The 26,929-nt window shown below is 39.5% G+C and overlaps 1 protein-coding gene across 2 annotated transcripts in view; it reads left to right on the top strand.

Moving 5' to 3' along the window:
- GALNT18 (polypeptide N-acetylgalactosaminyltransferase 18) overlaps positions 1-26,929 on the top strand; it is a 210,774-nt gene that overhangs the window by 114,702 nt on the left and 69,143 nt on the right. For both annotated transcript variants that reach the window (XM_041423272.1, XM_041423271.1), the window contains exons 5-7: positions 22,597-22,780; positions 23,718-23,915; positions 26,712-26,826. In XM_041423272.1, coding sequence (XP_041279206.1) covers positions 22,597-22,780; positions 23,718-23,915; positions 26,712-26,826 — 497 coding nt within the window. The remainder of the gene's footprint in view (positions 1-22,596; positions 22,781-23,717; positions 23,916-26,711; positions 26,827-26,929) is intronic.

Raw genomic sequence — 26,929 nt, 5'->3', positions numbered from 1 at the left:
GCCACCTTCTATTTGAAGCAATCTTTTCAAGCAGTACAAATACCAGCAGATTTGCATACAGTAGAAATAGAAATAATTGGAAAAATAAAGCAAAAAAATAAGAAATGAGATGTTAAGAGCATTAATGTTTTATGAAGGTGGAAAAAAAATTTGCATAGCCAATCAAATTATGGTGACATTTAAGGAAGCCTAAACGTATTTCTGTGGCTAAATAGATGATCTATCAGTCTTACAGGCTATGAAATAATTATTTCTCCCGACCTATTGCTCCTAATCTCAAGCTTTGCTCCTGTACACGAAGTGGAAGGAGAACAACAAGATCTTCTAAAATGAGAAACAAGTTGCAACTCATTTGCCAACAAATATACAAGTTGACAACTTCTCTGCCAGCAAATAAACAATGTTTTCTGGGTTTTATTACCATGAATGACTGCAGTGTCAGTACTTGAAAAATGTATTTACATTCCCATGTCAAATAAGTGACTGTGATTCCCTGCCTTCTAGTGTTATTGTTACTGTACAGGCAACAAGTCTGAAACATCTCCCCGTGGTCTGCTTCTTATATGAAATGTCTAGGATTACATTTCAGTGATATTTGTGCACTTGGAAACTTCTTTGTTGGTAGTTCATAGGCTTTGAGAACCAGTTTGGGACATGCAAGTGAAACTGAGTAGCACTGGGTCTGGTTTTGTGTGTTCTCTCATCAGGTATCTCTGTTTTCAGAGAAATAGGGTTTTTTCTCTTTACCAATTTCCCCACCACACAAATAGATAAAATGCAAGGGATGTCAAGGCAAAAGTTGTGTGACTGTGTGTATGGTTAATATCTCACAGGCAAAGACAAAATGTATTCCACAATTAGCTTTCCATTTTTATTAATTTTTCATTTGTGCTGCACAGTGTTCTGTAAAAGGGCAAGAACTGAAAGAAGCTGTGCCATGACAGCCTCTGGAATGCCTTGTGCCCAAGAGGGAGACCTGCTAGACTCTGAAGGTTCCTGTTCTTCTAGGAATAAAACTTATGGCATCTGAGCTTAGAGCATTAGTCCAATATGTGAAAACAGACTTTAGGAAAACTTTTTCACCAGAAAAGTTCAGCTATAGCATAGCCAAGGGAAAAAAAAAAAAAAAAAAAAGAAATGGAGATTTTTTGACTGAGAAGCAAAGACTTTGCACAAAATTCCCTTCTCCTGGGGAGCCCAAAGACTGACTAAGAGCAAGAGAAATAGTCAAGGTAACTTTGCTGCTGCTTTTTTTTTTTTTTTTCCTCTTGGTCTACATTTGCACACTGCTAGCACTATCTGAAGTAAGCAGCATCTGACATCTGACTTTGGAAATTTTCATTTAGTGTGTCTCTGTGCTTCAGCAATTACATCTGCCAGAGGAAAAGAACATCACAAAATAATGAGGTTAGAGGAAACCTCAATGGCTTGCTAAAAGGAGCGTCATCACATGTAGGCACAAAATGATCATATAGACCACAGGAAGAGAAATTTCAGATTAAATAAGAGAATTTGTACTTCAGTTTTACCCGCAAGCCTGAAAAGATCAGTTGTTACACAGTGATACAGAAGTACTTGATACTCAGTTGACCCTGAGCAGTATTTTATGTAACTCCAACTAAACTTTCACTGATCTGCTCTTCTCCTGAAATCTGAGTAAATGCCTCTGTAACTGTATGCCCCAGTAGGAGCTCTGGGAAGAGTTTGACAGCAGGGAATGCTGGTAGTCCATATCCTTGAAAACACATTGAGCATGGGAACTGCTCGGTGTTTCTCTCTCGGATGGAAATACAGCAGCCTGGAATACTCTGCAGAGCTTCAGACATCATGTGGGCAGAAGCACTTCTGCAGGAGCCAGATCAGTAAATCCAGTGCAAAGCAGTCAAAACTACTGTTTTACTGCATGCTGTAGAATGGGATTTTCAGTTGGTTTTGCAGATGTACAGTCATAGTCCCTGAGGTGAGAATGGTACAATAATTTTAGTGTTCAAGCTTCCATCACAGACAGCTCTTGGTGCTGGTGTGCTGCCTTTCTCAAATGATGCTGAGATTAAACTAGGCTTGATATTAAATTTAAAGAAGACTAGATACGCAAAAGCTTTCAGTTGAAAATTATTTTTAAAAACAAAAGGGGGGAAAAGGGTTTTTGTCAACTATTTAAAAAGTTTTAGGGTTTGTTTTACTTTTATTTTTTCTATAGCTTTTTTTATCCTTATGTCAGTACTCCATCTTTACCAAATGTCTACATCTTTTAAGATTTGTTTTTAATTGTGGACCAGTCTTGAAAGGTGCTGACTCCTAGGACTTATTTTTTCATTAATAGGCTGTGTTCTACAGTTCTTTCTTGCGACACAGAAAAATATTATCCATAAAGTTGTATGATTAGTCTAGAGAGGGTCACCACCAAATGAAGGAGATCCAGTCTTTCAGTGGTGTTAGGTCAGCTCACATAGCCCATCTCCTCAAATTAGGGGCAGTTCATCACTTTCCAAATGGAGGTAACTGGAACCTCTGTGATCCTATCAGCTCTCACCAGAAGTTTCAGCTCCTTGAAGCACCCATCTGAGAGCCAATGGAATCTGCCAGGAAGAGGATTGCAAAACTGAGCCTGAGTCACTTCCAGAGATCTGTAATTCATGCTGCAAGCTCTGCACAGGTTGTACATGTCCAATATTTGTTCTTTTTACCACTCTTTCAATAACACACAAAAATTAGGAAGTCAGGGGTCTTTTAACATATCTAAAAAGAAAAACCTTAGGGAAGATGAATTATAAAAGTCTGTTAAATTAGCCATCATTTTATGATCCTGAACTTGGAACACTGAGAGAAATTACTTAGGCACAGTAAAATGGAAAAAAAAAAATAAAAGGGGTCTAATCAGCTTTCCTTATAATGGAAAGTACCCTAGAAAAATATGCCTGTTGCTTCAGAGTATATAAAACTGGGTTTAATCAACTGTGCATTACTGCTTAATAGCTCAATCAACTTTAGGTCAGCAAGAAAGAAAGAAGAGGAATTTTTAGTAGATCTATAAAAGAAGATGCATGTTCAATAGATTGCTTGACTTCCTGGGTTTGGATTATCAAAGTTATCAAAGTGACATGAAAAACAGCAATGGATGATTTATCTAGCTCAGGATCTTATGCATCAAGACTTGGCTCTGATGTATGACAAAGCATATTCCAAAAATTGCATGAATTTTTATGGTGTGACACCGTGTTGTGTGCACCCTGTAGCTTAGATTTCGTATGGAATATTTTCTAGAAAATTCTAAATTCTCTGGATGGACTCTGCTCCACTGCTTTTCTGGCTGGTTTCCCCATCCTAATACAGCAGTAGTGGCGTGATTAATTTAATATAGAACAATGATCACTTATACCAGATACAACCTGAGTTAGCAAATCTGTGTGCTGGAGGTGGATTTTCTTCCAGTTAAGTTTCCACACAGAAACTTTTAATCACATCAGGTTTGTCTGGTTGTCAGATCCAGGCTTTCTGCAGGTTTAACTTCCCCTACCTGCCCATCTCCAGCTGAAGTAAGTGGATTTCTGATTCTGGTCATTTTTAAAGGTTCATATCAGTGTGAAACTGCATTTCTGTCTGTGCCATACATACCCATTACAGAAGGAATTCCTCTGATTTATATAAATGGCTGTGGCAGGGGAAAAGTGTTTCCTCTGCTTTTGTACTATATTTTTAAAATGTGATGCCACGTGCAGTTACCTGTGTAATCAGTTATTTGTTCAGTGGTTTCCTGACCTATAAAAGCACCAGTAAGTATAAAATAAATATGTTTCTATTTTTTAATGGGTCCTTTTAGAAATGGAAGGTAATTCTCTGTGAGTTTTGGATAATTTGATTAAAGATACTGTTGAAATTGAAGAGTAAACTGCCTGCATTATCCTATTACCAGCAGAACCTGTGTTGACTAAGCTTCAGCCCAGAAACTCAGTAGTATCCCAAAAGGGGATTAACTAGTGACAGCTGAGAAAAACATGAATTGTAGAGAATAAATAGCCAGTTTTGAAGGGAGCAGTGAACAGGTCTTTGGCCTATCACTGTAGGTACTGTGCAGAAATCCTGAGAGTACCTGCATAGCTGCCTGACAGTTCCACATCTGTTTGGTAGGATGAAGAACCACTGATGCCCTGTCTGGCATTCTTCTGGAAAAAATTAGTCAGATTTCTCTGCAATTGTTCTGCAAGACATACTTTAACACAATTTGATTCCAGCTGTTTCATCTCCCCCAGGAGACAAAACTTTGTTTCTGTAAGTGAAGTGCACAGAAGTGCCTGCCGAACAGGACCAGGAGTGCTAGGGCTGGATCTGCTTGGAGTGGGTGAGCCTTCCCAGGACAGGCAGGAGTGGCAGCAGGTTGGTGGTGTGGCCATGCAGAATGTTTCTGCCTTACTCTGTAGGAAATAAATGCCTCTCCAATGTATGCCAAGACACAGCTCCACTGGGGAAGACTTGAGGAATTATACTGCTTACTCAGGTCCGTCCCTGGCATCTGATTCCACATTCCTCAATGTGTTTACTTGGCATTTCTTTCAGTAGACTCTTTTGCTAATGTGCTGTTACTGGCACAGATGCTAAAATGGGAACAAGTCTGCTCTAGAAAATCTCACTTTAAATTTAGCCCCTTTTTGAAAAGTATCTAACCCTCGGAACTGTCCTGTTTTGTGCATTATGGGCTGAACACCTAATCATGCAGCCAGTTGTGTATTTTTAAGCTTGATTACTTGTGTGATTTTTGTTACTTTGTAAGCTCCCACGTGGAAACAGGGAGGTGTTCCTTGGTTTCGGTGCTATTCAGCAAATAGATGCATAATGGATCCCATCCTCCTTGATGCCATTACATTCAGTGAAATTATTTGTATCATATGGTACCAGATTCATGAACAATTACTTCAATCTCTTGGCTTCCATAGACAGAGTAATAATTCATCACAGATTGGATATAGACATGGAAAAAAGTTTGAAATCCAGGGAACTGTATGTACTGTGACAACTGTCTGGAAAATTTATTAGACAAGTTACAAATTCCTGTCATCTTATTATTCCTTATAACATCAAGAATACGTTAAATAACCAAATTAATTTCTTTCTGGAGCGAGTTCAGTGCAAATCACAAGACAGTTGTAAACTTTTTGTCTGAGATGGTAGATGAATTAACCAGCTTAATCTGGTGATCTGATCTTAATCAGCTGACTTCAGTAAATTTTGATTTTATTTTTTTTAAGTGCTGTAAAATACTTTTCCTTGAATCACTTGTGTCCTTCGTGGGATTTGATATATTTGATGTTTTCCTGGTTTAGCTTTTAAGGCTTCAATTACTTATTTTTCCTTCTTTTATTGAAATTCATAGCTTTATATCCTAACACCTTCCCTGTATTCCTCCTGCAATTTAGTATTTGAAGTGTTTTTTTCTCAAACTAGTTCTTTGCTCTTTTTTTTATTGTCTTTGAGTGATTTGGCAGTGAGCAAATTTGGATGGTTTTTCCATGTTCTGCATAAAAGCTGGTTTTTAAATGTTACTGATGACTGTGGAGGGCTTAGAGCCAGCTGTGTCTTGCCAAATCCTTCAAGCTATCATCCCCCTACAGGCTGCTGGTGTGACTATGCAGCATTGCTCGTGGGAGGATTCTCTTGCAGCTTGGTGATGGGAGATAGTGTTATCTGTCATTCCATTTCCCCTGTCCCAGGGGCATCCTGAAATACCAGCTTGAAAAGCAAAGTTGCTACAATGAATTTGCCATCAGAAATATGTTAATATTTATGAATGTTCAAAGGGGCTTGTTACTCAAGAGTAGCTCTTGGTCTTCAGATTTATGAGGAAAAGGTATTCTTGCCAGTGGAGAGTTGCAGAAAGAGTTTTAGGTCTTTTATGCCAGTGTTTTGGTTTTATGGCTTATGGCTCTTGTAAGTGGTTAGCCTGAAGAAAGTTATTTTTATTGTTTCAAATGCAAGTATCTAGACTTAATCACTGCAGGTTTGGGGTTTGTGCTTTTTACCTGTGCCAGACAACAGACTTAGGTATACCATTAATATATTTGTCTTTATAGTGTGCTTCATTTAATCCATCTGTAAGGAGTGTGGGGCAATATTTGCTGAGTAAAATTAAAAGGAGATGAGACAAACTTCTGTCATGATTAATTGGAACAAATTTCTCACTGTGTTGGGGCAAGAAGAAAGACCAGATGATCTCTCAAAATCCGTTTAGTGCTGCAGTCTCGTGGTATATTTGTCAAGCTATATTTGGTCTTTTAACAGAAGATCACTAAGGTGGAGTTCAAAAACATTCATTGTTTAGTGAGCATGTGGATTTTCAGGCAGGGATTTCATATTCAAAGAAACCTCTTATAGTTTCTGACCCACCTTAAAAATATTTCAGAAGCTGTTGTTCCTGTTACAGGGAAGGTGGCAGAGTTGCAACCAGCAGTAGAAACTTCTCTCTGCATTTGGCAGGTTTATTTTCAATCTACTGTAAATAATTTCTGACCTCAACATTTTATGAGGCCTGGACAAATATGAAAAAATTAGATTCTCTGACAGCCTTTAACAGTCCTGTGAATGTTCTTCTGCCAGCAGGCAGAGCTAGAGATACCTTTAGTATCTCTCGTGTTGTAATATTCAGAGTATTCGGTCACCGTTGACTGTGTCCACATGAAAAAAATGTTTTTGAGATGTACTCTTAAACAGAGATCCCTATTTATGAAAGAAAAACCATCAGGCTCTGCAATCTGTTTGAGTTATGTATGGAGAATTCACATAAAAAGGCTCACAGCTTGTTCTTTGCATAACAACCTGTGGTGCGTAAGATCACCAGATTCCTCCTTCACATTAATGCTTCCTCATTTACCATCTGCAGACAAGTCTCAATTTCTTTATCAAACTGTTGCTGTTGGAAGACTAGTGACACTGAATAGCTACAGCTTGATTGGTATTTATTAACTGCTGTTACATAGATTTAAAGTGGAAGTGTTTTATAACTTAGTCACTGGTAGGCAGAGTTTCACAAACCATTACAGAAGGAATTCCTCTGATCTACATAAATGGCTGTGGCAGGGCAAAGTGTTTCCTCTGCCTTTGTACTATATTTTTAAAATGTGATGCCATGTGCAGTTACCTGTGTAATCAGTTACAGACTCCGTCCCATTATTTGACAACTGGTGAGCCCGTTTGTTCAACTGGCTGCTGTCGTGTTTAGTCTCTGCAGGTCTGTGAAAATCAGGAAACTTCTACTCAATGACCTAAGCAAGGGCTAAGGAGTCAAGCTTTAGACATCTGTTTCAAAAACCTTGACCTTACAGTGTCAGAAACATGCTCTTAGTTTCTTGGCAGGGTTTCATTTTATCTAGGAAATTGAAAAAATATTGTTATTAAAATCAGATTCTGTAAAATTATGACTGGATGTTGGAAGCTCACAGAAGGGCCAAATCAGCCACATCCCAGTTCCTTTATTGCTCTCAAACCATCTACTCTGTGTTGTAATTTGTTCTGTGTCTGCCTGTTTATTTTATCAGAAGATAGGTGTACATCACAAGAAATGAATGTGTCCTCTCCAAGGCAGATGTGAACTCTGTCACAGAGTCACAGCATGTCTGAGGTGAGAAGTGACTCCTGAAGACCTTCTAGTCCCACCCACCTACTCAAAGCTGGGTCAGCTAGAACAAGTTGCCCAAGACCATGTCCAGTTAGGTTTCAAAATCTCCAACCTCAGTAATATCTTTCTTACACTAGTTAAAAAGGTTTAAGGTGACTGAAAAATTTAAGCCAGAAATACAAATTTAAAACTTAAAAAAGTGTTGACTGCATTTTGGCATGTAAACATAATCACTTTTGATTTATGAGCCCAGCTGAGCCTCACTGACTGTATTTATTTAATTCAGATGCTGAATAGCTCTCTCCAAAGCTGCTCTTGTCATCTTAATTCATAGAATTATTTCTGATGGCCAGATGTTGAGTTGTAGAAGTGCCTTCTCTTCAACAATTAAAAGGATTGAGCTCCAGAGCAACCTCTCATATGACTAAAAGACTGTGGTTATTAAAATGCAGATTCAAAGAGAATAGTTAGTAGTATTTTAAGAATTCCCTATTGGCACTGAACTGCAATTGCAGGACAGCAGACTTGAGGTAACTGTGCATGAACTTGTTCAGGGGGTTTGGTACCATGCCCCAAGATGCTCAGCCAAGCTGCTCCCAGAAGTGACACATCTGCACAGTGCTCCACGTGCTGGGAGCTGCCGTGGCTCTGTCCTGGGAGGTTGTGGTGCCCTGTCCTCACAGGATGTCTTTGCTTGCTGAGTGGCAAATCCCAGTCATGTGTGCCTGATAACACTGAGATCATGGATATTTTAGGTTTTCAGACAGAGAGGTTTTAATGGCGGTGGGTCATGCAGTAGTGAAACACAAAGTGTTCATGAAGAGGCTGAAATGACTGGATTTTAGTGAAGAGAATGACAGGATTTCAGTGAAAAACCTTCCCTGCTTCTCCTGCTGGTTTTGTTCATTACAGTGCAAGTCAAACCAATGGGATCAACGGATTCCAAAACTGAAGGAGCAGATGGGTGGAGAAAAATAAGGCATCGTTTGATAAGGATAGGTGTTACGTGTGGAGGAGGAGGAAATGGAGCCAAGAGGAAATGAAGACATAGCTCATCCAACTACTCATGAATTTTACATACATTTGATCCAAGCTGGTTTCAGAGGGATTTGTGAGTGCTGGTGCATATCAAATACCAGGTCCATTTCACATCATTAAGGAAGGATAGTCTTGATGAGAGCAAAAGGATGGGGGAGATGAATTCATTAGGGAATGGTCACATGGAAACGGTGGTGGCGTGGTTTAGTATTGCATGCTTTTGAGTTCTATCCAGGGATAACTAGTACCATGCTCCCTAATTAATGTCTTTGGATTGACTCCCTCTCTGCTAAGATACGACTGATAGGTTCTTTGTTTATCCACCTGAAGGGATTAAATAAGGCATGTACAAGATGAACAAATCTTTATTAGGATTTGATACAAAAAACCTTTTCTGAAGCACGATTGCAGCACAGCAATTTTAATTAGCTTTCACAAATGCTTCCAATTAACACATACAGTGTTAGCTTTTCAGCTATCAAGAAGATTCACTCACATAGCAAATAAAAAAAAGGAACTCTTGACATAAGCTTTCATGTGCAGCTTAGCAAAAAGACTGAGAATAATTTCTTGTTAGAAGCTGGTAGTCTTTTTGCTTTTCAGAAAGTTATTTGCTTTTGCTGTAGGTTTGAGCTTTTTGTTCTTCTGGATGGTAATAAAAAAAATAGGAAAAAGAAAAAACCTCACCTGCCATGTTTTTCAAAGAGGTGTTAGGAAACCTATTGCTTCTCCTGATTTGTCTGTGGTGAAAGAGAGGAACATTGACTAGTCTCCAGTTTGTAGTATTTGAACTGTGACCACTTTTCATTTGCCTCTTCAGGCATTTTGTCGTCTTATGTTTATGGCATTTACCGGAGTTACTTACTTTCCTGATTTGAGTTCCCTAATTGGAATTGCAGCATGTGGTTCAGGTTCTTCACATCTGCTTATCTGCTATTGTAGCTCAGGTAGCAAACCCTGCCAGTTCCTTTGACAACAGCTTTAGAAGCAGCTCTTCTGAGGAATCTTTAAACCTCTCAGGTAGAAATACTGTGCAGAATGCAAGTGGCTGCATTTGACTTTTTATTTATGTCAAGCTCCTCTGTGGAAAATGCTGGATTATCTACGTGCTACTGCTATGAAACAAAAAAAGTTAGTGCTTAACATGATTTATTCAAATAATATTAATTTGTCTTGTTTCCATAAGCAGAACCTTGCTTTAAGCATCCTGGATCGTATATACAGAAGATATAAGGAAGAAATTAATTACACTTTGTTTAGGCCACTTAACACTCTCAGTGTCTGTAGGATCGCTGTCTTTGCTGTGTGGGTTTCAATTTACACATTTTTAACTTAACATACAACAGGTTCAGGAAGTGGGGGTGATGTGAGAGCCTTAGAGCTTCTCAAGAAGCTTCTTGCTATTGCTTTATGGAATAAAAGCTGCCCAGGATTTTTGAGGTCTGGATTTTAATTACAACTGAGTTTAGTACCCATGGAAGCAACCTCCTCCTGTGATGTAAGAATATAGCTGTATAAACCCTCTGAGGTTAACTGAGATGAATGCTATGTAGGAAAATGAGATCATTACCCTGTCCAAAGTTGTCTTCAATGCAACATATTGTGGTATGCAGACAAGGTAGAAATTTAATGCTCATAGATGGAGGGAATTGAATCATGGAATTCCATTACAAATTTAGCTGTTCAGGAAGCGTTCTTTTGAAGATGCTAAAGGGTTTAAATCTGAGAAGTCAGGCAGTAACTATTCTGAAAAATGTGGATATACTGCAAATCAAACTGCAAATCATTGCAAATAAAATCCTGTGCAAGGAAATTAGCCATTATCTGTGCAAAATCATTATTCACAGTGAAAGGTCAAACAGGATACTGGAAGAATTGAATAGGAGTTAGTTTCAAGCCTCTGGATATCTATAATAAATGGAGTCTGGTAGGTTTTCTGCAAAGATACAGACTACAGCACAGCTGGCTGAATAAGATACAGGTAGTACTTAATGCTAACAGTCCTTCATAGAAAGATGTCCTGGAAAAAAACCCTTTAAATTTCCCAAGTAATATTTTATGTCTATGTCAGGATTCAGAATTTTAATGTGTAAAAAAATAATAATGTCAGTAAAATTTAAGCTGGGAGCTCTTATGGAAATAATTTAAATTTGCTGCAATTTACTGAGAAAATGAAGCTATTTGAAAACTGTGGTGGGGGAGGGCCTGGATACATGTGCCCATGTGCATAGTTTTCCACATGAACAATCAGTTTCACACATCCTGAGTTGTCCTTAAAGGGCAGTGACTGATGGGCCCTAAGAGTATCTCTGCTTTCACCACAGGTGTTCAAGCCTTGCTTCAGAAGGTAGATTTTGAAGTAAAGGGCTAAAATTAAATTACAAAAAAGAGAAAGGAAACAAACTGAAATTATTGTGAATTCTACCAGAAAGGCTGAACAAACCTGGTGTAATATATCTCAATATTAGCAGAGGCACCGTAATTCAAGAATATTCTCCTCAGCTCTTGTTTTCCTAATACTTAATGAAAAATGGAGACGCTTTTAAAATTGTTTTGTTAAACTGAGGCACTATCTTCACCTGTGGAACTTTTCTTTAGTGAGATCTCCCAGGATGTGAGGCATTTCGGTGCCCAGGTGTTGTTTTTGATGTCAGTCCATTTTCCGTGTCCTTCACCCCCAACACGCCAGGAGTGCTGCCCTCGGCAGTGTGTCAGTGTGTGACCGACCCAGAATGCCAGGCAGCAGGTCAAGAACTGCTGTGTGTTTCCTTCTGCTGTCTCAGCCAGCCCAACCAGCTCTGCTTTTGCTGACAAAAACAGAACTTGAACTAGTAGACCAGCCTGCTTCCCACTGTCCACAGCAGGAGCTGTCCTTCCCTGAAGTTCCAGCAACCTGGAGCAGCCCAGTCACCTGAGCCTCCAACTGCTCACTTGGGTGCAAATCCAGGAATGAGTGCTGGAGCAGGTGAGATCCTGTCTTACTTCAGTGCAGTGACAACACACTTCAGCTGCTTATAATGTAAAAAAAAAAAATTGGCTCCACTGCCAATTGCTTCTAGGGAGCAGGAAAGGCAAGGGTGGTGTGTGCTCTTATGTGTGCATGTTTTATGTAGGCAAGGTTTCCACCCTGCTGGGAGACATACTAACAGCAAGATTAACATACTTTAGTTTTAAAATAATATACTCCCACTTAAGCAGTGGACATATAACTGGACATATAACTTAAGCAGGATTTAACCAAATCTTTGCCAGACCACAATAGGATGCTAACATCAATGCTGTTCCTGTGTTGAGTTGAAAAGGTATGTTGAATTTTAGTTCAAGTTACTACCTGGGTTATTTTTAATGCCTAGCCTTTTTATTTTTCCTGAAACCATAAGGATTGCTGCTGCTGTTCTTCACATGTTTCTGATGCAAAAAGGCAGGACAGAAAAAGCAGTTGTAATATAACAATTAACTTCCAAATGTGTCCTTAAAAATAATGGAATGATTATGATTAGGTGCCCACAAAGAAATTTTCTGTAACTGATGAAAGGCTGGGAATAATTTGATATGTGGTGATATTTTTAAAGATACAAATTCTATGATACTGTGTTGTTTTAAACTTGGAGTTCAGGATTTTTAGGAAGCAGTGGATGATACAGTAGTGTAATAAGCAGTTCTCTTGGAGATCATATGTGCTGGATTTAGAGATTTTCCACAGGTACCAAATAGTACCATCCCATTATTGTGTTACTCCTAAGGAGTAAGCAAATATGCTAGGAAAGAAGCAAGACAGAATTTGTTGCTGTAATTTGAAAATGTTCATACTTGTTTCTTCCAAAAAAACGTTTCTATCTGTAGATTGAAACAAACCCTGTGATTCTTGTAGCATTCAAATCAAATAATTTCTGATTTGTTTGGAGGATTTACAGGCATAAAAACTACTTGGATTTTATCCATACTTCAAAAATGAGCAGTTGTAACTTCCAAGTTTTTCAGAATGATGTGAATTAAAAGCCATGACATATATAACACAGCAGCTGCCTCTCAAGTTGTGCCAAATGAACTTGGCAGTGTTGCTGGGGTGACATTCCTCAAAAGGTTGTAGTGGAAGTGCACTCTGAAGGCAGCTCTGCTTGCTTAGAAGGTGATGGGGTAGGTCCTGCTTCTTCCCTTTATGCCAGGTGAGCCGGATTTGGTGGCTGTGCAGGTAATAAATAGTGCTTGGCAGAATTTTTCAAGACAGTACAATAAAATAAGAGGGTATGTGAGAGCTGACTCTTAAGAGGTGTGATTTGAACTGGCACTTCCAGTGACATCATGTGTGATTGCCTTTGGGGCCCCATGATAGGCCCTGGACATATAACAGTGTTTTCTGAGAAGTTTTCATTGACTACAGTGACTCCAGTATTTCCCATTTAAAATTTTTACCTGCAAGGGGTATTACCTGATCTACTCTGGCTGTATTGCCAGAGATGTATTAGCTATTAGAATAACAACCAAATTTGCTCATATTGGGATAATTTCCTTTCATTTTTATTCTCAGAAACATCTTGTGCTACAAACATCTTGTATCTGCAGCTCTGCTGATGTAAAACAAGTCCTTTTGTGAACCAGTCCCATCTGCTGAAAAGAGCCCTCCTGCCCAGGCAGGCTGTATTTCTCCCTGGTGGGTTGGGTGCTGTATTGCTATTGCTGAGTGAATTGCATTATTCTGCAAGTGGCTGTTGAAAGGAGAAGATAATGGCAGGTCACACACAACATGATCACTGGTAGCCAAGAAATTAATCTTTCTGGCTTGGAATATGGACAGAACAGTTTGCATCTGATGTGCAGGAATTGTCTGGTACAGTAAGAGTCATTCAGTCAAAATAAAAAGCTACCAAATGTAACTCTACATTTGGGCAAGGTTAAAGAAAAAGAAAAAGACACTGTGAAATAGTGTTATTGCTGTCCTGACCCTCGAGAATGCTTTCCTAGCATCATCAGGTTTTGTGCATGTTGGTTTGCACCCAGGGAAGGGATTCTGTCCAACAAATATACAGTTAGATTATAATATCTGATATCAAGTAAGATTTTAATAAAAATTGACATGGTATGCAAAGATAAGTCCTATTTATTCAAATCAAAACCTTTTAGTGCTCTGTGTCATTCTTTTAAATAACTATTTAACAGTGACTATTACTTCATATTGTGTACTTGGACCTGTTTTGAGTAAAGGATTGGATTGCACAGGTCGCCTTCCAGCAAGTATTCGGTGATTGCTTTCTGTTTCCTCCTCCTTTTATAGTCCTGTTCTCAGAGAGAGGTTTGATCCAGGGAGGAATATTAGCAGCTCTGTTTCATCCAGTTCTAACTGAGTATTTGCATATTCCATTTTTAACGCAACTTTTGTGACTAATTTCCTCAGAATCTGCTCCTGAAATAAAGTAGTTTCACTTGGACTAGTGTGTTTTAATTGGCAGGGTTTTTTTCCTTGTGAATCTGTAACCACAACATGAGGTGCCACACTGTTTCTTGGAGTCAGGATTATTTATCAAGTTTACAGTAGAGTGAGCAGCTTGTTGCATCTTATGGTTATGAAAGTACAGAGGTTTCTAATGTGCTCTTTAGATTGTTTTTTTCATGATTTATACAGTCTGGCTGTGTTCAGGCATTTAGTTTCTTTTCTGAATAGTGACTTTCCATACACATCCAAGAAATAGTTTAGAATTAAATGCTGTATATTAAAAAAAAAAAAAAAAGAAAGAAAAAAGAGTGGCATTTGGATTACTGGAAAGTGCTGGGACTAGAATGCATTTCTCAAGCACTTCTTTTAACATTTAAAGGTCATTTTACAGATGAATCCAGGAACACCAAGGAATGAAATTATGAACTCAGAATTTTGGCTGATGCTATTCCAGCAGTGTGTTATATCAATGTGTCAGCTCTAATGCATGGTCTTGGTGCTTATTGTGCCTCTCACTCTACAGCCCCCTTCTGAAACTATTGTATCCAAATAAACATCAGAAGTGATTCTTGCATCAGATGTGATATAAGTATCTGACTTCAGCAACAGTGCTTATTCCTGCCCTCATTATTGTGGTCACGTTATTGTAGCCATGATCCATGCAATAACAGCCCCTAAACAGGAAGCAGTCATGCACTGAAAGCTGGAGTGGGACAGTGTTCCTGCTGAGATTAATTCAAGCATCCAGCAATCTGTACATCGAGTGGAACCATCAAGTTTATATAATTAGCTCTGTATTTAAAGATCTGTTGTATTTTCTGGGACCCTGACGAAGGCAAGGAAATGATAGATCTGACCTCCATGTTCTTAGAAGGCTAATTTATAATTGTATTATCTATATAATATTAAAGAATGCTATACTAAAGAATACAGAAAGGATACAGACAGAAGGGTGAAAGATGCTAATGAAAAACTCCTGACTCTTTCCAGAGCCTCGACACAGATTGGCTGTGAATGGCCAATAAGTAAAAGCAATTTATATGAAACCACCTCTTGGATAAACCATCTCCAAACCACATTCCAAAGCAGCAAAACACAGGAGAAGCAAATGAGTTCATATTGTTTTCCTTTTACTCTGAGGCTTATTAGCTTCCCAGGAGAGAAATCCTGGTGAAGGGATTTTTCCAGAAAATGTGATGGGGACAAAGATCCTTTGAAATTTAAGCACCTTTCTAGGATTCTAGGTGTGGCCCTGAAGGGATAGATGGCAGCCTCTGTCCCTCTGGTGTCTGTGTGTGGCTGGTGGCAGCACTTGGCAAGTCCCTGTTCTGTGTTTTGCTGTGTTTGCATGTCCACACGTGCACACCTGACTGGCAATCTAAGAAAAGACATTTTGTGCCTTTTTATTAGTCCCGCCTTGCCTCCTAAAGAGCTGGAATGTTCACCTGAGAGGAAACTTTTTTTTTTTCCTCTCTAAATGCTAACACTTCTCTTTAGTAAGACTTGCTCTGTACTCAGAGGTAAGCATGTGAGTCTCCCATTGTTGGTGGGATGGAAGGGCAGTGTTCAGTTCCTTTGGTGCAATGCATTTCTGTTGACATAGCAAGATCCCAGATATCAGCTGCCTCTTAATTCTGGCACAGGGATGTGGAAGAGCCCTTGAATGTGGAAGAGCTCTGAATCAGAATTCTCAGGGCTCCATATGGGTCACAGCTCAAAATGCAGAATTACAGCTTTAGGGAAATTGTGGGGTGATAATGTACAGCCCTGGGATTTGGGAGATATAGGTTCTATTCCTCCCCTTCTGCAACTTCTGGTGTCACCTTGGAGATTCATCTGGCATCTCAATTTATGTCTCTGTTTTGCGAAGTGTTGGGAGACTGCTGGGCTTGGGGATCCTTGAGATGGGATGCACCTTACATGAATCGAGTGCTGTGAACACAGATGTGTACTCAAACAATACTCAATAAACAATAGAAGGGAAATAAAAGGGACTTACAACCCTTGTGATAAAGACATTACCCCAGAAGATTAGTAGCAACAAAAAATAACAGCTGTAATATTTATTTCTTCTGTATCAGAGTTTCCAAAAGATAATTTTCATAGTTCTTTCCATACTTTTTTGGGATTTATTAAGACACAGCAATATTCTATGTAGGACTTAATGATCTGAAGTGTGGTATCCCATTTTCATGGCTGGGATTGGAAATATGCATCATTTAGAAAAAAGCCAAAATGTACCTAAGTAGTGAACATGTCTGCTAGATGGCTCAAGGAAGAGTTGCTGGCACAGATTTCTTCTGTAAAGCCTGTTTTTTGTTGGAAGCTGTTCAATTGCTATTTTGAGGTGGATTTATTAGCTGTGTGTTGTCCTTTTGCTGTAGGATTCCCAGGACCTTACACAAAGATTCAGTGAAATGCAGAGGGATGTTTGTGAAGGAGCTGAGAATGGATCAAAGCAGCCCCTGTTGAACCCCTTGAAAACTTTCCATTCCTCTGTATAGATTCTCCTGGGCAATCAGAGAATGGGGGGGCGGGGGGTTGGTAAGAGGGGAAATGCATTTCTTTTCCCTGCCTTTACTGTGGGAGAAGGGTGCTGTTCACGTGCTAAAGAAACCCTTGGCTTGTAATCCAAGATGTGAGCTGTAACAGATTGTTGTGGGCAATTTATCTTAGTAGACCTGAGGAGGTCTGACAGCAGCTGGGACTTGGGCTTGCTGAATGCAAAGGTTGTGACTGTAAAAGTTCATTACACTCTCTATCTTTACATGTGGATAGCCTGAACTTCTGAGATTAGACTATGCATCTCTGTCAACAGCGAAAGTTAGGTATGGGAGTGGAGGAGAAGGACTCCACTGCTTTTTTGTTTCTGATGTCTGTCCAGATCAATTCCTTGCATCATGTTGGTAATTTCCCCTGAGTGGTTTATCTATTACCAGATAACACAGGGCTATTAAATACGTGTGCACAGCAGGCCCTCCTTATCTGCTTGAGCCTTGTTACCCTCTGCTGCAGACATTCTCTGTACACATGTGCATTACAAATGACATGCCTCTGTCTGGTTATAAATATTTTCCATTTGGAATTATCTGCTTCTGCTACAGAGATGAGAGGTGATCACTTAAGCATGAAAGATAAGGGACCAGAGGTAAGAAAAATAAAAATGATGAAGCACTGAGCTGCATACGAAATAAGTGATGTAATCCACATGTCCTATTAGATAAAGTGTAACAAAACAGGTTCTCTTATATGCCTAGCTGCTGCCACGAATTCAAGTTATTACATGAATTCAGGCTGGTTGCCTACAGAGGGACTTAGGAGGAAGAGAGGAGGGGTTTTGCAGCAAACCTGTTATAACAGGCTTTCTTTATTTGCCAGAAAGTAAATTAGCTATGTTAATACATGTGAAAGTTGGAAAAGCAGCACTTCCTGTTCCTGAGAGCCAAAAATAATTGGGTAAATAAGATGGAAGAACCTTGGTTTATAATTAATTGGCTTGTGTGAATTCTTTTTGCCAGTTTGCTGGTCTTTCATGCAGAAGTGAGATGTACATGATGAGACAGACTTTTCCAGTGTGGCAGCAGCCCTTGTGGTGAAACCACTTCTTGAGCTGTGCCAGGTGACTGTTCCGCCTTCCTGCAGGGCAGTGGATCCTGTTCTGACCTGCTGCATAGGGAATTCAGGAAGGCTCTGGGATCCTTGCCAGAAGCAAGCTGACTAGTAGTCTCTAGGCTCCAGATGCAGGCATAAACTCCTGCTCTATTCTTGCAGGTGCTGTAATGATTTGCCTTTAGAAGTGTCCTTTATGATCCCAGGAAATATCCAACACTCTTCTTTACCTGGGGACCAGAGTGTGCCTTCTAGGCAGCTCAGCGAGACACGGAGATTAAAAAACAGATTGGCAGGATTTTACCCCTTTCGTATAATATGTCAATCCACTGTTTTTTGGCACAAGGAGGCCAATTGCTAATTTAAACCTAGTTCTGTATTGAAAAGTAATTCCTTCCCTTCAGAGTAAAAGAAGCCATGTTTGTGCCAAGGGCCCAGGTAAAGAGGGACATGGTAATTCCCGGGCCTTTGACATGAAAGTAAATATTTCCCTAAAGAAAAAGCACAAGGTTTGCAGAGGTGGCAGTAGCATGCAGCATGCATTGCTGGGCCAAAGTCAGCAGGGACTCTTAGGCTTTAGAAAGTGCAGAGTCTTATGAGTGTTGTTTTATTTATGTATTTGTTATTTTAGCTCTTTTGTCAAAGTTACAGCTGAGAAGAAGGTCAGTAAAATGCATGTCTCAGCCAAACAGTGTGGGGTTTCATAAACGTGGTTTTTCTGAGAGATGCAAGCTCATTCAAGCACTCAGAGTGGGGAGTGTGGTAAAGGATGAAAGTTACTGAAAGTTGGCCTTAATTAGCTGTTCTTCAAGCTCCTTCTCCATTGCTGTGAGGCAGTAATTTGTTATTTATGGCAAGACTGTTTAATTACTTTGAAATGTGAAGTCTGGGGCCAGACCCACAGCTTCTGTAGGACACTAAGGGGCTGAGGCACCTGACAGCACTGAGCATTGAGCCTGCTGACTTCTCAATTTGTCAGGGACAGAGGCTTACAAAAGGTAGCCCACTTCATGCAGCTGGATGAAAAGCATGATCTGTAGATGGTTTTCCATTCTAGAAAATGGGGTGGCTGATGCCTTCTGACTCCTCATGCTCCTTGCTCCATCCTGTCCAGTTTCTGCCATTTCCTAAAAAGGTAAAATTGTGTGAATCCTTTAGCACTGCTTTGTCATACTGAGTAGGGGAACTTGACAAACAAAATCATTGTCAATTGGTTAAAAATAAACAAACAACCTCTTAGAAGAGTTTGAACTTAATTATGTTAATATTAAACATAATTATGGCACACTAATTATGTTTTCTACGTTTGTGAGGAGAGTTGTGCTGTGCTCTCCAGACATCTGTACCATATAGAGACAGGTGGTAGAGTGCAACATTTCCCAGTGCCATTTTCCCATTCCATATATGGTTGCTCTTTCATTCCAATTGCAGAGCCTCATTCAGCTTAGTCAAATTGAGTCCTTATTTGAGAGATTCTGCACTGAAAGGCAAATGTATCTATCTTTAGAAGCCTGTTTGTTTCCATAATCAGACACTGAATCAACAGTGTATTGAAGATGACACATTTGCTATTCCCTGTCTTCTCCCTATGGTGACGTAAAGCTGTGAAGCACAATAATTAATGAAAAAGCCTGTTTATTTTTCAGGCAACATATCTTGAAGTGGAAAAAAACCCCAAACTTGGATTAAAGTGAGACTGCTGAAGACCATCAGAACCATAGCAAAGTGTATGAATAGCTCTGGGGGGAGAGTCCCACCATTCAGGCCAGTTGGATTGGGTGCTCTAAAACTGTCAAATACAATTGAACTCAGATTTCTCATGTAAAACTCAGGAAGACATGGAATGCATGGGGAAAAAACTGACTCAACTCTTTTGCTAGGGCATCTTTAAAGTGTTTTCCAAAGCTGTGACTTTCTAAACTTCATTAGCATGTTGTCTCTGTTGTGTGGCTGAGTGAAAATAATCTAATCTTTTTACAGCCTTATCTTTTCTTCTGGGAGAATCTGCCCAATAGGTCTTGTAAGACAAAGGGTGCACATAATGCTCTGCTCAGCACTCTGCCTTTGCAGAGCAAAGCTGATCTGTTTTAAATAACAAAGGCCAGAAAGTGCCTGACTGCAAACTACTGATCTGTCTCCTGAGGTGATCCTGAAGCCCAAGGGATGGTTCCTCCATGCTGACTGACCACGGGAAAGCCTCCAGGGTTCCCCTGAGATGCTCTCAGGCCATCCACTTCATTTGCAAAGAGCTGCACTTCCTAGTAAGTTTCACAGCTCTAATGTGCAGCTGAAGTCATGCTGGTGGCAAGCCAAGGTTTGGGTTCTGTTCCATTTCCATCTCTTTCCATTCTACACCTAGCTGTGAAATAGATTTTGTGTTTACCCAAGCTTCTAAAGTCAGTCCACATTAGGAAATGTGTAAGGCAGCAGTAAGAATAGCCCACTTACTGAAATGGAGTGACTGAAAGAGCAATGACTCTGTCAAGGCTACTGATTTTCGAGTTCTGATTAGAGCCTGCTTTCCTTTCACATCTTTTATCCTCAGTGGATGCTGCATTGTTGTGGCAAATAAAGCCTCCTGGTATTGCAAAACTGTGAGCAGCCACTTACACCAAGAACAAAGCTTTGATCCTCATGTTTTGACATTCACCCTCTGCAGTGTTGCATTTTGGGAATAGAGAATGGGTTTGTACTATTTTTAGGTGCATAGAACTACAGTACCATAAATGTCTTCTTTTCAATTTAATGTGCTGTTAGCTAGTGGTTGGTTTGATAGTTCTGTCCTTGCTACAAATCTCTGTGTGTTAGGGGGTAAGCAGTAAGAACATGTGGTTTGGCACAAGCATGAAAGAAATTAATGTGGGTGTTTTTTTACTTCATAAAGGAGAAAAAACATACTGATCAATAAGCAGCAAGTCTAATAGAAAACAGAAGAGTGCTCTATGCTATGTGTCTCATATTGTTTATTCCAGGTGATGCAGTCACAGACAAATAGATGTTGGCAATGCAATATTGAAAATTTTTGGAATATATCCAATCAATTCCTAAAATATTGTGCAGTATAAATGTTGTGATGGACATGATCAGCAGACTATTTCTTTTTAGTTCTTGTTTTTATGAAACCTGTAAGTATCAGGACTTTTCTGTGGTATTCTCATTTCATGTGGAGTTCATTGACACAAAGGTACATGGCATGCACAGTCCTGAGAACCCAGCTGCATCACACATGGTGGATGTGCAAGAGTCTTTACAAAAAGGGATGAACTTTAGGAGTCTTTGTACTTGATGAGCTCTGTTCTGTCAGATCAAGAGAGGAAACACCTGCCTTTCCAAGGATGAATGTTTAATATGGCTCGCAAAGTGTGCTTGCTTTTAATTTTCTGTGCCATTACCCATTCTAGCATGCCAGTTGTCCAGATCTGTTTGAGGTGACCAGCTCCCAGAATGGTTTGAGAAACTGTCTAGGCTCGATGGCAGGACACTCCAAAATTCACGTGAGAATGTATCTGAGAGGGTTGTCCAAATGCTTCCTGCACTCAGGCAGGTTTGGTGCTGTGACCACTTCCCTGGGGAACCTGTTCCTCAGGAGAAGTTAAGTGGCTTGCTCATGGTTTCACAGTCAGCATTGAGCTTTAATGCAGATTTGATAATGCCCAGTATAGCATTATAGCTACAGGAGCATTATTCTGCATCAGAGCAAAGACATTGCTGGATTTGTGAGAGATTCAGAATAAAGGGAATTTATTGTCATAAAGGGAATTCTGAGTGATACCATAATGTAAATAGAACATAGGAGACCTAATAAAGAATAAACTGAACAGTGTTTTCAGTTAATAACAATTGTGAACACAATATTTATACTCCACATATTGTATTTTCTCATGCAGTGGTCTTTAAACCAGAGATATAATAGCTGTTGATCTAAGAGTTACTATATTTTAATTAGCAATGATTCTTCTCTAGAGCTTTTACTGGTCTGTTCTAAGAGCAAAAGTTGCTGAATTTTTTAGTTGGGACAGAAACCAGTTGTCAAAGTTGAGAAAGAAAAATGGAAAGAGGAAGAATAATGCATTTTATTCTTCTCTTTTTTTCTTGAAATATTGGTAGAGAAGGTTCATGGAAAATACTTAGGCTTTTTATTTTTTTTCCTGGAAATATAAGACAGGTGCCTTGTTTATTGTTACAGTAATGTAATATGCTCTTATGTAGCCATGACACTTCATTTTCTGGCATGTCACTGTTAAACAGTGCCAGGATTCTGATGGCAGTCATGTAGGCTAAATAGTTATATCTGAATTTTTTTTTTAATTGCTATATAATTCATGGTCCCTCTCCTTTTTGTTTGCCTCCTTTTAGTTTGCCTCCTTCTAGACTGACTGAGAATTCTGAGTAGCTGTGTAAAGGCTACTCCTGTTTTACTGAAAGTGTGGTATTCAGATTCTCTGAACAGAGAGAGATATAATTTTCTCTACCAGGATTTTTCCTGGGGAAGGCAGTGAAAAACCTCAAAGAAGAAAGAGAAAACAATTCTTATCTCTACTTGCTGTGCCTGTAGTTTGGCACATGTGGAATTTGTTATGGAGATTGTTTACCAGGCGTGATTTGTTAACTGGACACCGGTGAGGGTTGTTTGGATTGATCGGCCACTTGGGTCAAAGCTGTGTTGTGACTGTCTGAGACCATCATGGGTTTTTCTTTAGAAGTATTATTATCTTTTTAGTATAGTTTTAATATAGTATTAGTGTAATATCTAATATAGCTTAATAAAGCATTTGTTCAGCCTTATGGAATCATGGAGTCAGAGCACATTATTCCCTGGATGGGGGTTGCTCATCTACGACAGAAAGAACAGATTTTTACATCTTGTCAAGCTGACATTTCTTGCTAACACCTAATTCTTCCCCTTCTACAGAGGAGCTCAAGGAGAAGCTGCAGAAGTACGTTGATGAGGTGAATGCCCACAAGCCTGGTTTCATCAAGGTTGTCCGGCACAGCAAGCAGGAGGGGCTGATCCGCTCCCGGGTCAGCGGCTGGAGAGCAGCCACAGCGCCGGTAGTCGCTCTCTTCGATGCCCACGTGGAATTCAATGTGGGTTGGTATGTGCCTCCTTCAATTTCTCTGAGCCAGGGACCTTTTCCAAGCACTGGTGTTAAGTTACTGACTGGCATTCCTCTTGCATTTAGAGGGTGAGTTAGAATTCTGAGGTTTTTCATGAAAATTCAGACATAATCATGGACGCAAGCAGGAAAAATGTGTTTGTGCTGTGAAATATGATCTAGATCCGTTTTTATGGTTTGAGTAATGTGCTGATCTAATTACAATGTAGTTAAATCGTATTAGAAAACTGCACATTAATAATCTCCTCCAGTAATGTAGCCCTTTGTCCATGAGGGTGAATGTATCTTCTTTTCATTAAAAAATACTATGTTTCTTTTATGTTCTGCAGTGTAAAAAAAGTGTTATTTTGGCCACTCTGCCAATGTAAACATAACTAAAATAATGTATTTTAACTTTTTCAGTCTGGATTGAATATCTTCCTTGCTCCTTAAGTAAAAACGATGTCAAGAAGGCAGGAGCTTTTGTCCCTAGGATAGATCTATTATTAACTCTGATCCTGATGTCCTTGATAATGTTGAGAGCCTGAAGTTATCGTTACTTGGTAGCAAGGGTATAAATGCTCTATGATATGCAGATACTCATTTCTTCCATCCACCAGCTCAAATCAAGGTTAACAACAGGGTATCCTAGAGAATATGTTGCAGTGTGTTATTTTGGGGCAAATCCTGCATTGTCAAAACTCCATCTCGAAGCAGAGAGGGCTCTGAATGGGTGACAGCTTTAGAATTTTCTTTCTGAAAAATATGGCATTAGCTGTTCTATTGTTTGTTTGGTGGTGGACTCTTTGATCTTTAAGGGCTCCTTCCAAACCAAACTACTCTATGATTTCCATCGGTGCTATGCTTGTATAGGTGTGATCTTAACATTGTATTTCTTTTTATTTCTTTTTTTTTCTTTTTTTTTTTTTTTTTTTAGGGCTGAACCAGTGCTCACCAGGATAAAAGAAAACAGAAAAAGAGTAATTTCTCCATCATTCGATAACATTAAGTATGATAATTTTGAAATAGAGGAGTATCCCCTCTCAGCACAAGGGTTTGACTGGGAGCTGTGGTGCCGGTATCTGAACCCTCCTAAGTCCTGGTGGAAACTCGAGAACACAACTGCTCCAATAAGGTAACGTGGCCTAAATTCCAGTGTCACTGGCAAAGCTCTCCTGGGTGTGACAGGGGCTGAGTGGGCTTAGCTATGTAATAGCTTTTACTGACTGTAAACTTCAAATACTTAAATGTCCTTGATGCTTACACAGTCATCAAGAAAACTCTTGTTTTTGGCTGATATTTTTAAAGGTTTTTTTAAGGAAACTTTAGTTTTCAGTAGATCTTTTTAAATAGGTTTCCTGCCCAAGTGGAATGTAGGCAGGGCTGCTCAGCAGCGCTGCTTTCTCCAAATGTCTTGCCTACTAATTTAATGCTTATAGGCCAGAAATGGAATTTTCTTTGCAGTTACATTATATAAGCAGAGCTGATCTGACAACTGTATTCTTTATAATGTTGTCACATAGGTGTACAGCCGTGCTGTGTTCTAGGAATTAATGTTTGGTCACTGACACTGTGAGCAAAGGCTCTATTGGGTCCTTGCTTTGGGACAATCTGGGTCTGTACTTTCTTGTCATGTCCAGAGTGTTAGGCTGGTACAGAGCCATACCTTTGTCTCAGGAAGGGGAGTAGTAGCCTCTGAACCCACTGAGCAGCCCTGCTGAGATTACAGGCTTTTCTTGTAGATACACATTCATTCCAAGAAGGTCACTGGTACCTGTGCTCTAGCTCCCTGCAGAAAGAAAGTGTGAACGCTGTTTTCACCACCTGAGAAGCAGAACCTCAAATAGCACTGGCAGCTATTTTTCATCCAGTAGCTCTGTCTTTACAGGCAGGCACTTGTCTCAGGTTCTGTCAGTTTAACACTCTCTGAACTGCACTGGCCCATGAACTGGACTTAGAATTGGAAAGCAGGAGATAAAAATAAACAGGTTTGCCACAGACAAATGTAAAAAGGGGTGATAAATTCCACATCATTAGAAATAGTTATTCCTGTTAGTGAATTCTGTTACTGCTCTAAAAACATTCCTGTGCAGACGGGTTGAGAGAGTTTGTGTTGTTTAGCCTGAAGAAGAAAAGGCTCTCGGCAGGTTTACAGCACCTTCCAGTGCCTAAATGGTGGTTCCAAGAAAGCTGGTAAGGGACAAAAGTAGGTAAGACAGGACAAGAGGGAACAGCTTTAAATTGAAAGAGAGCAGGGTTATGTTACATATTAGGATGAAATTCTTTACTGTGAGGGTGGTGAGGCACTGGAACAGGTTGCCCAGGGAAGTTGTGGATGTCCCGTCCATGGAAGTGTTCAAGGCCAGGCTGAATGGGGCTCTGAGCAACCTCATCTATTTGAAGATGTACCTGCTCGTGGCTGGAGTTTGGAATGAGATGATCTTTAAACTCCCTTCCAGCCCAAGCCATTCTATGGTCCTGCGATTAATTATGTAGAGTAATTATTATGATTTTTAAAATTAAAAGTATTGAAACACAAAGTAATCGGTGAATATATTTTTCCATTTTACCCCCAAACTCTGTTCCATATGAGGACTGGGGAGTGAGTGTCCTTTATGAATTTCAGGTTTGTTCCCTAGCTCTTTCCCTGGCACATTTATTTAATTTAGTGCAATATGCTGCATGTGTGTGTTGGATAATTAAAACAAACACACCAACAAACAAAGCCATGTGTATTGATGGATGGTTTCCATCATGCCTCCATTATCCTTTTAGAATTATAGCAAAGAGGAGGAGGTTCACTGAGAAATACTTAAAAACAACAACAAAAGCAAAAGCATCTTATCATAAAAGAAGCATAAGTTTTGTATTGATGTTAACTGCTATTTTCTTCATTAATAAATACATCAAAAATGGTCATTCATTGTTATAAAGCATGTAATATAGCACTTGGAGGCATTAATATATAGATTTCTCTAGAACTGTACAATTTGTGACTAAGACAGCCTATGATCTATTTGAAAGCAGATGTGTCCACTAGCTGTAGCTTGAGTGTTCTCAATAAAAGCAAGGTGATTTCCCCTGTACTACTAATTAATATCCTGTCATTACCAGAGTGCCTGATAGCAGCGTAATAATCTGAAAAGACATACTTATTTCTTGCAATTGTGGATTATAAGGTAGGAGAAAAATGAAAAGGCTAAATGACTCTGTATCCTTCTCCACTCATAAGGTAAAATTGTACCCTCTGTGGCCGAACTCTTACCTCATTAGAATTGGTCCTGTATAGTAAAAATTGGTTGGTTCACACCATGACATAAATAGAGCTTACTGATCCAGTGAAGCCAGGTGATGTGCTTAGATTTGGCTCAGGACAAGGGACTAATGTTACACTATGCTGGTAAAGGCAGACTTTTCTTGATTCTGTATTTAAAAAAAAACTTACCTGGATGATCCTATTCAAGAAATAATCTCTTTTTTTTAGGTAAGCTTACAGACACAATTTTTTTGGCTCTAGGTGAACCTGGTTTCTGGCTAAACACACAGAACTGCACATCTGTGGGTATCATTTGCAATTGTCACAGACAAGAGACTTGAGGACTTAGCAGGGACAGAGACTACACTGGCTGGTGCCTCAGAAACAAAACTGGGGCTCCAGGATCTCACACTACTAGCACTGAAATCCCTACTGCTCTGGTGAATATTTATGTCCAATAATTCGACTCTAATTTCCTTCAATAGTGTCCATTTCACTTTAGAATTAGGAATATTAGAAGGCAAGGCTTAATAAAACTCTTTGAGAAATACTTTTTTAAGAATCTGTTTTGCTGCATCATTTTACCTAGCAATGATAAATACAATCTGTGTCTGAATAATAAAATTCTCCATAATTTATCTGCTAATTTTGGTTGCTGATTATTTATTCTTCCAGAAGTCCTGCATTGATTGGATGCTTCATAGTAGATAGAGAATACTTCCAAGAGATTGGATTACTGGATGAAGGCATGGAAGTATATGGAGGAGAGAACGTGGAGCTGGGAATCAGGGTAAGGAAAAGAATTAGCCAATACTGGTGGCTTACATTTAAAATATAGCTTGCTTCTTATTGCAGGGAGGGGAAAGCAGTCCAAAACATGGATGATGGCATGA

This window comes from Onychostruthus taczanowskii, unplaced genomic scaffold (genome assembly GCF_017590055.1).
Source record: "Onychostruthus taczanowskii isolate IOZ18803 unplaced genomic scaffold, ASM1759005v1 scaffold76, whole genome shotgun sequence".
NCBI classification, from domain to species: domain Eukaryota; kingdom Metazoa; phylum Chordata; class Aves; order Passeriformes; family Passeridae; genus Onychostruthus; species Onychostruthus taczanowskii.
The sequence above is the reverse complement of the archived record's forward strand: the minus strand, read 5'-3'. Positions and strand labels throughout refer to the sequence as shown.